This window comes from Echinops telfairi, unplaced genomic scaffold, assembly GCF_000313985.2.
Source record: "Echinops telfairi isolate 266 unplaced genomic scaffold, ASM31398v2 ScPeMD7_23;HRSCAF=83, whole genome shotgun sequence".
NCBI lineage: Eukaryota > Metazoa > Chordata > Mammalia > Afrosoricida > Tenrecidae > Echinops > Echinops telfairi.
Window position 1 is genome coordinate 61,182,778 of NW_022103920.1, and position 12,790 is coordinate 61,195,567.

Sequence of the window (12,790 nt, forward strand, 5' to 3'; positions counted from 1 at the left end):
AATTAATGGAGGTTTTTTCCCCCCAATCAATATTACAATTTTATTATTACTTTTAATCATTTTATTGGGGCTCATACAATTCATCACAATACATAGATCAATTGTATAAAGCACACCTATACATTTGTTGCCCTCATCATTCCCAAAATTCGTTTTCCTCTTGGGTTAACTGACAGATATCTTAATGCTATCCCATAATATAATGTATTGCTTTAATGTTGCATACTCTCTCCTTAAGTACTCTGAGAAATAGAGAGCATTTAATAAAGCTGACCAGATCGGTGTAATAGCTACAAAAGTTTCTTTGTATAGGATCCTACAGATGTTTACGTAAATACGGAAAGATTTAAAGAAAGCATAGTAAGAATTATAAAGCATTAGAAAGAGTGGTCACTCGATTTAATGTTCATTTTAACTAAGGTAACTCACCCTACGTCAGATGAACATCAGTTATAAGAAAGTTATAGAAAGAAGGTTTTGTTTCAAGAGTCAGTTTAGGAAATTTCTAAAATTTATATATTTGCTTTTCAATGCCATTTGCATTAAACGCTGAATGCTTCCTGAAAGCGCTCTTTTACCTATGATCAATAATTATCCTTTAACTGTGCTTATAACATTGAAATATAATGTAGGGAAAAATCCTTTAGATTAGTATAATAATTAAGATATACAGTTACTCACTAGGATTGAGCTCAGTTAGTTCATGTAGTGTGAAAAAATGAGATCTTTTAACAAATCTTTAAAAGCACTGTTATCTTATGGTACAAACTCATCATAATGGGAATAAGTCTTGTGCTTCTCTAATTCATATTATAAATAATAAACTATTGTTTATTAATATTAAATTCCTTTTGATTTATCATTCCAGATTTTTCATAGCCAATAAATATTTACTGAAAGACTGTTAAAGAATTCCTTGTATTAGTGCTAATAACTACATTCTCTTAGACACTTTCTCTTTTCTGGCTAGTTCATTTCCACATGGAGAATTTTCAAATTTTGAAATCACTAGAATATCATTTTTGACTAGTAGCACTTTTATTAGATATAATAAAAGATTTATTACAAATTATATCTTAAGATGATAAAATAACAAATTTTGATATGTAAACCTTCACATTATTCTTGATATGTAAACCTTCACATTATTCTTACTGAACATGTGATAGATATCTTCATGACTTTGTTTTGGCAGACTGTAAATGTAACTTATAATTGGCTTGTGCTTGGCAGCTCACAAAATAATTCAGCAGTCTAATCAGATGCGTGCCGGGCGGTCTAGTTGTCCAGACTCTGGGGGGACAGTGTGTGGACAGTGCTTGGTCTAATCACGGGTTAACAGTGAAGGACAAACTTACTCAACTGTTTTAACCGACCGTGTTTTATCTTGAGAGGGAGAGTAGACAGTTTTTAGTGAATAAAATGCATTTAAATGTTTATTTTAATCTCAGAAATAAGCCGAGATAAAACAAATCCTAGTTGTAGATTTTAGTTCTGGAATTTCCATTTTTTGAAACCGTAACTTAGAATCCGCTAAGCTTTCATGTAAATATCCATTCTGTTTTGGGGTTGCTCCCTTCTCACTGTTGAGAAAAATAACTGAAAGTGACAAGACAATGTCTGTTTTTTCTTTTTTTGTTTTCATTGAAAGATCATTTCATTGGGGGCTCTTCGAGCTCCCATAGCAATCCGTACAGCGAGTGTACCGAGCACATTTGTGCATCCGTTGCCATCATTATTTTCTGGACATTGACTTTCTACTTGAGCCCTTGGTCTCAGCCCCTTTCTTCCCTTAAGGTTAGAAGCTAGTCGATGATGTCAATGTTATATCTTAAATATGCAGAACTAGATTGTGGGAAATAAACATTGCCCAGTTATTTAAAGGACATTATTTATTATATTTGTGACGGTTATAAAATTACATTTGAAGTATATAATTTCATATTTTTATACTTCAATGGGCAACTTAAAGTTGAAGAGCACTGTTTAGTAGAAATACTTTGTTCTCATGGTTGCCTCATAAAATTTAACTCGGTTTTTAAAACCAGTGTAACCAAATAAGACATCATTGGAATAATTGTACAAAGTGTACAACTTGTACTTTAAAAACAGGACCTTATAGAAATAATAAAAACAATATATTACCTAGGCAATAACAACAGGAAACCTTTACAAAACACTTATTGGGCATTGAGATTTTGTACTATTTGTTGCAGTTGCTATACCCATTTTATAAAGTAAGAAAGTAAGGTTTAAAAATATCGATACAGTGCAATTTGAGGAGCAAGTAAATGATGTGTACAGTCTGCTTGGGTCATCCTATCAATGCCGATTTCCTCTTTGACAGATGCTTACAACCTTCAAGTTCTACTATTGCACATCCATATTCTTTGAATTCATAATTGAAATAATAACCTTAAAATTTTCAGTTTCTACTCAATTTTATGTAGATTATCCATATAATCTGATAGGACATACTGATAGTTTTAAAATTGACTAAACCCATAAAAGCACTTAGAAAGGGATTTTGATTTTCACATATACTTTTGAAATGGGGCTTTTTAATAATCTGTTAAACAAATAATGATAGAGGCATAATGATCTTTCGGGCCTGTATTACATTTTATTCTTTAGTGAAGCCTTGAAGCAGATGAGGGTAAACATTAAATTTCACATGAGGCCTAGAGAGTAATTGGATTTCACTTCCGTGTACTTTTCCTCAGGACCACACTGAGCAAGATAACGTTTTTATTTTGCAAGTTCTGTACTCGGAATGATCCTGGCTGGGGGATCTTGTGTGGTCTAAAATAGATTGCAGCAGGAGAGAGCACAGCTATCCCGTCGGCCTTCTTAGGCTGGACTATGAGTTGCCGTTCACAACCTCGTCTCTCCCTGGGAGAACGATGGGGCTTTAGTGCCGGAGTCTCTGACAGAGTTACAATCTCAGAAACCCGTGGGGGTGGTGCTAATCCATTGTCCTGTCGTGCTGGACTGTCCCATGAATCAGAGTGGACTCAAGGGCCGCGAATGAATGGTCATGGGAGCAGATCCCCAGCTCGTTCTGCGTGGAGCAGGTGCTGGGTTCGAACGGCCCACGCTCCAAAGCAGGTGCTCATTTAATCGTGGCCTGAGCAGGGTTCTCGCCCACTGTCTTGCACAGGCACTGGCCCGAACGAAGAGGCGTGTCTTAACATAATACTTTTGAAAGCTAAATAGGTGAACCAGAGATTATATTTCTTGAGAGGCATGGTCTACCTAATTCTGTGCAACCTCAAATCTTTTATCTTTTTTCAGAGTAAAACGTGTTTTTCAGTATACACTAATATTGTGCAAATAGTAATTTGTTGAACGGTTGGTACAAATTCAGGAAGCCAAGCTGTGATTTTTACAAATTGTGTTTTAGTGATTTAAAATGCTATTTTTATAATGTACTGTAGTGTAGAATACTAAACTTTTATTAAAATAACCATATCTTTTAGTTTTGTTTCACAATAATTCCAGTTTGAAATATTTTCTGTTTTTGTGGATGGAAAGAAACTTCACATTATTAATTGATTTTTATCTGTTGTTATATGTGTATAATTATATCATGATCTAGTTTGTTCTCATAGAATTAATTCTATGCGTCCCTGAGTCGCATACCCGGTAAGCACTGTACTACTCACCAAAGTGTGGAAGAGTCAGGTCCACCGGGAACGTACTCGAACACAGGGGTCATGGTGTGCTTCCAATGGCCATGGCCGGAAAACCAATGGAGGAGTCGTTTACTCTGCACACATGGAGTTTCTCACAGCAACACACTACCAACACCTCCCAAACAGCAATTAATTATAATACGTAGTTTGGTTTACTTGTCATTTTATGCTTTTAATCTCATATGATCTTCCTTAAAATGTATTTTTATTTATTTAAAATATATTTTATTTAAATTTGATTTTATTTTTTAATATTTATTTAAAATATATATTTTATACATTACTGACTTCCTTCAGTTTCTTACCAACTTTACATTTTTAAGCAATTTAAAGAAAGACCATGGGCCAAACTAGATTTTTCTAAAATTATCATTCTAGTGTATGCATTTTTGAATTGCTTTATATTGGTATGCCTACATCATCTCTCACTTTAAACTTTTAACCAAAAAGAAAACAAGTTCAACATAGTCATTATCTGATGAGATTAGTTTGTCAGGTTATAAAGATTTCATGGCTCTTCAATCTTATAAACAAATATGCCAAAGGAATTCAGTAGGGATCACGAATAGTGTTTTCAACAAATGGCGTTGGATGATCGTTTCTCTCTTTGGGGAAAAACGAAATGCCATCTCTTACCATACAACACATATAAAACTTGATTAGTAAGGCATGATAAAACTAGTTACTGCTGGGTCCACGCAGGTCTGGGGCTCCTGAGGGTTTTCAGGGACTGATGTTTGAGGAGTGGACTGCCGAGACGTTATTCCACAGAGTGTGTTTAGGGGGCTCCGAAGTTAATGCTGACTTTTGTATCCATTTGCATCACCCAGGGGCTAGAATACTCTAATTAAAAATTTTAAAAAAGGAATAGGATAGGATAAAATCTTAGCAATCTTAAGGCAGGCAATTTTTTTAAAGATAGAAAACAAAATATTTATTTTTGAAAAGTGATAAACTGGACTTCAAGCCACAGACTAGGAAAAGATCATGAAATAAACAAGTGTATGTGTGTGTGTTATATATGAAAGAGCTTCAAGAAATTCAGAGAAAAATTCCATTACCTTTTAAATCCATTTTTCCATGTGCTTTTGAAAACACCCTTGTACAGACAAGGGTTTGTATTTATAATATGTAACGAAACCTCTCAATTTGGTAACAAACCCTGCAATCTTTAGAAAATGGGCAAAAGATTTGAAAAGATTATATCTCACAGAATATATTAGAATGGCCAATATGCACATGAAATGATTGATGAAAATGTTCTATATCTTGATTAATATGGTGATTATAGGTGCAAACATCTGTTAAACTTAGTGCACTTACCTTTAAACTTGCTGTTTCTGTTCAATGAAGATGAAAAATTGAATATAAATTCCATGAATACTTGATTCCCCCCAGGTAAATATTGAGATGCTAGCTAAATCCTGCTTGGAAGGATTTTTGTAAAAATCTTTGTAAAATTAAATTTCTCTTACTTTTTCATACATTTCTACAGAGAATGCTGCAATATTTCACTTTAAATATTTTTGAATATAGCAACTTACCCTGTAAGAAAACCTCAAGTATGGAAGAATTAGGCGATTAAACTGAATCACATTCAAAGTGACGTGGTGCTTACCCACGCACTCATTGTCATAAGTCGGTGCCAGCTCATAGCAACCTTATGGGACAGGTAGAACTGCCCCTGTGGGTTTCCCACACCCTAACTGTTCATTGACCGGAGTAGAAAGCCCCATCTTTCTCTAGGAGCGGCTGCAGGTTTTGAACTACTGGCCTTGCTGTGGGCAGCACGACTTGTTCATGATTAGTTTGCTTTCATTTGTAGGAGTCCCAAATGTGTAAAGTGCTTTAGGATGGATTAATCCGTTGTCACACCGTCTCCTAGAGTGATAATTCTTAAGCTATTGCTGTGGCTCTTACGGTTCCTCTTCTGTAGCCCGATGCGGAGGCCTGGTGGCCCTGTCGGTGAGGGTTGCTTTGCCAATCCAAAGGTTGGTGACTCACTCCCACCGGCTGCTCCGCAGGAGAAAGAGGCTGTCCACCGTCCTTGCCGCGGAAACCCTAGATATGTTTGCTAAAAGTCGGAATTAGCTTGAGGCTGCGGGCGTGATTTGTGTCTTCCTTTGCCCTCCTGGCCTGTGCCATCAAAATGACTGCAGTGGTTCTCAGCCTTCCTGGTGCTGCGGCCGTTCACACAGGTCCTCAGGTGCTGGTGACCCCAACCATGACATTGTTTGCGTTGCTACTTCATCACTGCCCTTTTGCTACTGTGATGAACTGGGCGACCCCTGTGCAAGGGTCGTTCGACCCCCAGGTTGAGAACCACGAACCACGATGGAACCCTTTCATCTCCCAGGCATGCCGTGGGAAGTTTGTAAGTGACATAGGTGTGTGTGTGTGACATTTTATAGAGCTCTCATTTTCCCTGGGCAGTCTCACGATCCTAGTCCCCTTGAACCTCTCACAGATTTGTGATTGGACGGGAGCGACCCGGACACGTGAGCGAGGTGGCCCAGCTGATCAGCCAGACCCTGGAGCAGGAGAGGCGGCAGCGCGAGCTGCTGGAGCGGCACTACGCCCAGTACGACGCGGACGACGACGAGGTAGGGACGGGCAGGCGGCCAGCCGCTTGGTGGGCGGCTTTTGCGGTTGCAGAAAACTCTCTACTGTGTGAAAAGTGGGTTGGGCTCTTCAGAGTGCTCCAGGAAGATGTGTCTGCATTTAGAACACCACCCAAAAGGCATATTATTTGTGTTTGATATTAACTTATGCCTAAAAGAATAATAGCATCCTGTTTACAGTGTGAAGACTTTAAAGTCAAGTACAAATAAGACTTTGGGCATGCTAATGTAAAGAAATTCATAGACACACAAGACAGGGTATAAAAAGAAGGTGACTAACAGCTGCTTTTGGGGGCTGGCACTGGGTGAATTTCTTCCCCTGCTCTGTCAGTTTTCAATTAAAATACTGTTCTACAATAGTCATGTAATACTCTCCCCCTCCCCCGAAAACTCTGTAAACATTTGAAGTGGGAAAAAAACAACAACATGCATTCATATGCACACAGAGAAGTATCAAAATGCTTCCAGGTTTTTCCCTGGGAAGAGAAAGTTTTTTGGACTTGCTCCCTGTGATGGGTGCTAACATGATACAGAGCAAAGATGTTTTCCACTGGCACGTGCTCTGTAGAGTAGACCAGGTTGGAGTCATTTTGCACCCTGCGCTCTGTGGAAGATCAAGTGGATGAGTGGAAGCCAACCCCCGAGTGAAAACGGCTCTGTATGTAGTGATGTAACACAGACGCTAAAGCGAATGCCAAACGTACAAGGCGATCATGGAACAACATGTTTTATTATAAACATGTTTAAGCATGCACAGGTTGCATATTGGTATGTCAAAAGACAATCAACAATTTAGTTGTGACATTTCAATTTTCATAAACACAGTAAATATTTAAGTCAAGCAAACGCAGACGCTCCTCCGTGAGCACAGTGCAGCTTCACGTGTTGCACAGCCACAGGTCCGTGGCTGTTATTTTCTAGACCTTTTGGGGTTTGTAGGTAGAGCATAGCAGAGGTTACTTAAACGTACATTCAAATATTTTAAAAATCTATTTTTAGCCTGAAATATTTTAACCTAATTATTAAGTTTTCACATGTGTGCAGTATAAAAATGTCTTCTCTATATTTTATAGTACCAAACGAAATGGGACACATTTAATTTTGATCCAGGAGTTATGAAATCCCTTTACATGAATGACTGGGTTTCTAAGAATTCTAATTACTTGCTAGGACTTTTCAGTTGAAGAATTAATTTGAAATAGCAAGTGTTTTCTCATTAGACTGATATATACGAAAATGTTAGCTTGAATCCTGAAAGTACAAAAGGAACTTCTTTCTGAATATTTGAACTTACATTGTTACCCAGTTTTCAGTTGTCTACGATGGTATTTTGTGTTTTCTCAGAGAAGAGACTGACTTGCGCTCACTCTGAGCCATATGTAAGACTGCAGCATCATCTAGATAATTCAGTTTTTTGGTTTTTTTTTTAAATTGCCTCACCTCTTCACTCTCCTGGAAAGGTTTTGCACCAGAGTGTGAGGGTAGCACGGTGATATCAAGTGGTGGAAAATGAAGGGGGCAAGCTTTCTAGTCTCTTCCTCGGTGTCCTTGGATTTAAAGAGCTGGGCTGGGCCTGGGCCTGGTTCTCTAAGTTCCTCCCTAGGGCCCCACATTCCCTGACCCGGGCTCCAGTGCCAAGTCCAAGGGAGACAGTGACTAAGACAGTTGTTGCGGTGTCCAAAGTGCAACTTTCCGATGAAAATATCATGTACTTTCTCTCTAGTTATACCGAGAAGTTATTCCATTTATCTCTGAAAAATGTCAACTCGGGCGACCAAAATGTTGTTGCTTTGGTATGAGAATTTTTCTATAATTATAAATGTTGACGAATTGGAAATTAAATTTTTGCTATTCAGCATGTAGACGTGGTAGCCCATCACTGCCCTCCCCCCGAAAAAATAGGAAGATTGCCTGTGAGATTTTGTTTGTTTACCTGTTTCTCTAAGGAAAGCAGAGCTGAATGTCACATAAACAGATCTTCTCCAGGTAAGGAGAGTAAAATAAATAAATACTCAGTCCCAGACACTTTGCAAGGATCCTTTCCAAATGATCTTGGTTTCTCTATACAGCGACTTAAAGAGATTCCCTGCCTCCTTCCTCTAAAATTCAGAAACGGACATGTTCCCTAGTAGTAGCCAGTGTTGGCAAGGTTGGAACTGGAATAATAGGGTCTCCCAGTGGCCTGGACTTTTTCCAGCACACGCTGCTGTTTTGGAATGGAGTGGATTCGTGTGCTCTGGTGGCTCAGACTCCACTGGGGCAGACACTCAATGACAGTCACTCAAGAGGTTGGAAGGAGACTTCCTGCTCTGGGTGATGGGGTTTCTCAGAATGCTTAGCTTCTGTGATTCTGTATTCCTAATTAGGATAATCTGAATATTTTGTGATATCCACCCCACCCCCCATTAGCAATCCATAGGTATCATGTTTATAGTGCTGAAGGGGAAGAATCATTGAGTAAACATATTTCACCAAAAATTAGTTTAGCTTTAAGTGAAATGGTTTCTTTTTTTCTGCAAGCTGTGAGAGTTGAACACTTGCCAGAATGATCCCCAGGGTAGTCCTTGCGTTCTTGGAAAGTTCAAGAAACTTTTTCTTTATGTCTATCTTTCACCCTCCTCTCTGACTTGTATTTTGTCCCCCCACCCCTTTTTGTTGGTCTCACCAAAATATATCTTAATTAAAACATGTCCCCGTAAAGTCAACCATTGTTTTTCAACCCACAGGAGAAATGAAAGCTGTACACGTTGTGAAAATCCACTCCAGTGTAAAGGCTGTAATGTATCTACTTGATGCAAATTTATCTTTCTTTACTGAAGCTAACAAATCTTACTAAATTGATTGATTCGAATATTACATCCCTATTATCTATTGTTAGTACAAAGTAAAATGTCTAAAATGCATGAAGGAAATGAGAGAATCAGCACTAAATATCCCTGGATGAATAGTCCTTGAATAATTGAGTCAATTGTATATATAATTTAACAAAGTATTGATTGTCATATATTTGTTAGAACAAACCCAGAATATATGAAATCAATGACTTGGTTTCTATTTTTCTTATAATGTACATAAACAGCTTGTAATTTCAAAATTAAAACCATTTTTATTTAATGACATTCCTTGAACCACCGCGAAACACCTTTAAATTGGTTGTAGCATAACTAAGTACATCCAACTAATTTCTAGAACCAGTATTTAGATCAACATTGTCTGCTGAAGAATAGATAGTTTCTATCTTTGATTCTAATTTGGAATTTGCTACCTTCACAGATTAAAATTGCTGTCTTGAATTAAGTAGGGCAAACATTGCAATGTAAGAAATAAATCTCCAAGTTGTAAAAGTATAGTAGCCTTCTATTAGAACCACATTTAAAAATAAGAATATCATGTACTGCATATATAATATATATATTTAGAGAGGACATGTAGTCATATGTATATGTTTTAATGCTTTAGGAAAAAATTATGTCATACTTTAATATAATTTAAATATGTAAAAATGTATAAACTCGATTTAAATTTCTACTTTTTCTTCAACCACATATTTAAACTAAAAGATTTTAAAATAAGAGGCCAATTCAGTTTTAATTTACCTTCATTTTTCTGTTCATCCTTGTTTAAAAACACAGCAAAAAGCTTGCAGTGGCTACCCTTCAATTCTGTGGACAAAAGGGCAAGATCCTATAAAGAAGAAAGAGGTGTAAATTTAAAGAATTTAAAAATTGTTAATATAGATCTGGATATATCTTCAATTAGTCTCATTTCTAGATTTAGTAGAATTATTGTTTTTCCCTCCCTCCCTCCTTTCCTTCCTTCCCTGAAAGATAACCACAGAGGATTTGAATAGCCCCCTCAGACGGGCAACATTCTCCCACAAAACTCTAGGGATATGGTAAAATTTTCAAGATTTTCGATTTCCCTAATAAAGATAACATTCCATCTATTTTTCAACTACCAGTGTGTTTACGCTACAATGGAGGGATAAGGTAATCATGATATTGGTTTGGGCAGGGCACATTTATGTCGTGCAGCTCTGTTTCTATTGAAGGACATTGTGCAGTTTGAAACTGTGTGGACTCAGACTAGAAACAAAGTATGGTGCAGCTCTACTTTCTCAAATTAGGAGGTAGATACGGTCATTGTAATCACAATGAGAGATGTCACATGCACTTTAAAAAATATGAGTACTTTTCTAAATAATTCTTTAAAAATACATGTTTATTAAATTTTAAGATTTTAAACTAAAGATGGCATTTTAAAGACTGTTCAGGCAGTAGTTCATAACAAGTTCATTACCCTCCACACTGAAGCTCCTCCCCAACTATATCACACAATCTAATTGACTCTTATATTTTGCTTTTGTTACTGACAATTGATAACCTGTAAACATTAGCATTTTTAGACTGTTTTAAACTAGCGAATACAGTTTGGAGCAGCTACCTCTATGGATGAGTATTTGATTACTTGTATTGATATGACAATCAGAGGCAGAAATAATGAAAACTATGGTTTACACGGGTACTAAAAAGTGTATAAGAATAATTTCCATGCAAAAACCATTAAAGGGATAACACTAAATTTGACTCATACTGTTTGCTGTTCCTGGTTAGGAAACATTTGTGATAGTTGAACAAGCGAATACAATCATGACTGAATAATATGAATTGCCTTTGCACTGTGCCTATAGCATTGAGTAATTTAGAGTAGAGGCATTTTTATCACGTAGAGCAATCGTCTCTTGGTGGTCAGCAGTGTGTGTTATAGCAAGCAATGTGCTGTCTGCCTACCCTTAGGTTGTTCATGGCAGGTGTGGGAAAGCTTTCTCTAATTTTGTTGTCCACTATTTTAGAACACTGTGCCCGAATTGCAAGGAGTCTCTGGCAACTTCAATAACAGTAACAACTGTTTTCTTAAGGTTTGTTTTATGGGAAAGAAAAAATGCTAATCTGTACCTTCTTGCTTCTTGTGTGTGGAATTAAATATTCTCTTTGTCTTATTAACTAGCTCTAGGTGCTGAAAAGCTTCTCTAGATCTATATGTTTCATATGCTATTAGTTTGAAAATAATAATTAGAAAAATAATATTTAATTCTGAAACATAGCACTTATTTTATTCCCAGGTTCTGCGGTTTAACTCACTTTCTAATGCCTAACTGTGGATGCTTTTAACTGCTAACACTTAAACTTTTTGAGTTTCCGATTTAATAAGAAAAAGCTACCTATACCAAGGCAAGATGATGCTTATACAATACAATGTAATTTATATCGTCTTAAATACAGTGGGATATTTTGATGAAAATTTTAGTTTTTTAAAATAAAAAGTTAAATGTTAAAAGGCTAAATATGTGTCTCTTTCAGCTGTAGAAGTAACCATTTTATGATATTTATATGGTATAAACAAAATGTCAAAATAATTTTTTTTCTTTAAAACACAAAATCCTAATTATCTGCCATCCACAGAGATGGATGAGCTTAAAATGGGGAACAAGTATGTTTAGAAGGGAGATTGACTTACAGTGGTTAGATAATCCTGACTAGTAAGAGAAACAAAACACCTTTTTAATGGCTAATTTAAAAGATCAACTCAAATTGAAGTCTGTGAACACTGATATTTAAAATTAATTAAATTTAATTAAAATCCCCTGTATGTAAAGCCAGAAAATATGAAATGCATATTTCATCCCTTGACAACATTTGGTACTCTGTAAATAGTGACTCACATTGACACGACTTCTTTTTTGTCATAAATGGATAGTGTTGCCACAGAAACGGAAAAGTCACAATGGCTTACGTGAATTCAAGGTCAAACTTCTCCTTCCCAATATATTAACTTAGAAATACTCCACAATCATGGAAATACATTTGGAAGAAGTTTCAGCATAGTTTTCATGCGAAATAACAACTCAGCTGTGACTTGACTGGGGACTGGTGTACTCAGCCTGTCTTATAGCCAAGCCTCACCAAGACTGTTTATTTTCAACTGGCACTGATGCTCAAAAGGGTGCAAGTATTATAACGGATTTCTGCAAACCAATGCTGGAAGACATTTTAAATACGTATTTTTGGTGAAAGTCTATATAGCAAAAATAGGTTCCCATTCAACAAGTTTTACACATGCTGATTAGTCATACTCCTAGTTTTCTTTAGTTTCAATGTCAACATTCTCATTATTTTCATTCTCCTTCTTCCAAGCTATTTAGTCTCACTGTCCCCTAAACTTCTCACTTAGGCTTTAAATCCACTGTTGTCCACTTTCCGTCTCATAGGGACACTTTCTGAAAGGGCGCAGTTCTCAAATGTAAAATTCTTTACATTTTGAGTTACCCTGTTATTAAAAGATGATTTCGGTTGTCTGGAGATGGACATTGGGTCTCCATCGCGCACCACCCTCATTGACAAGGATATGACTTTTCTCCCTGCCTTTGGTGTTTAAAGGCTGGTCCCTTTGGCCCTTCATGATCACACATGTTGG

General features: G+C 36.8%; 1 protein-coding gene across 4 annotated transcripts in view; it reads left to right on the forward strand.

Annotated features, from left to right (window-relative positions):
- The window catches only part of PPP1R9A (protein phosphatase 1 regulatory subunit 9A), a 337,964-nt gene that overhangs the window by 235,558 nt on the left and 89,616 nt on the right, over positions 1-12,790 (forward strand). For 2 of the 4 annotated variants that reach the window (XM_045288700.1, XM_045288701.1), the window contains exons 6-7: positions 6,163-6,298; positions 11,169-11,234. In XM_045288700.1, the coding sequence (XP_045144635.1) occupies positions 6,163-6,298; positions 11,169-11,234 (202 nt within the window). The remainder of the gene's footprint in view (positions 1-6,162; positions 6,299-11,168; positions 11,235-12,790) is intronic. The other 2 variants (XM_045288702.1, XM_045288703.1) reach the window with 1 other exon arrangement.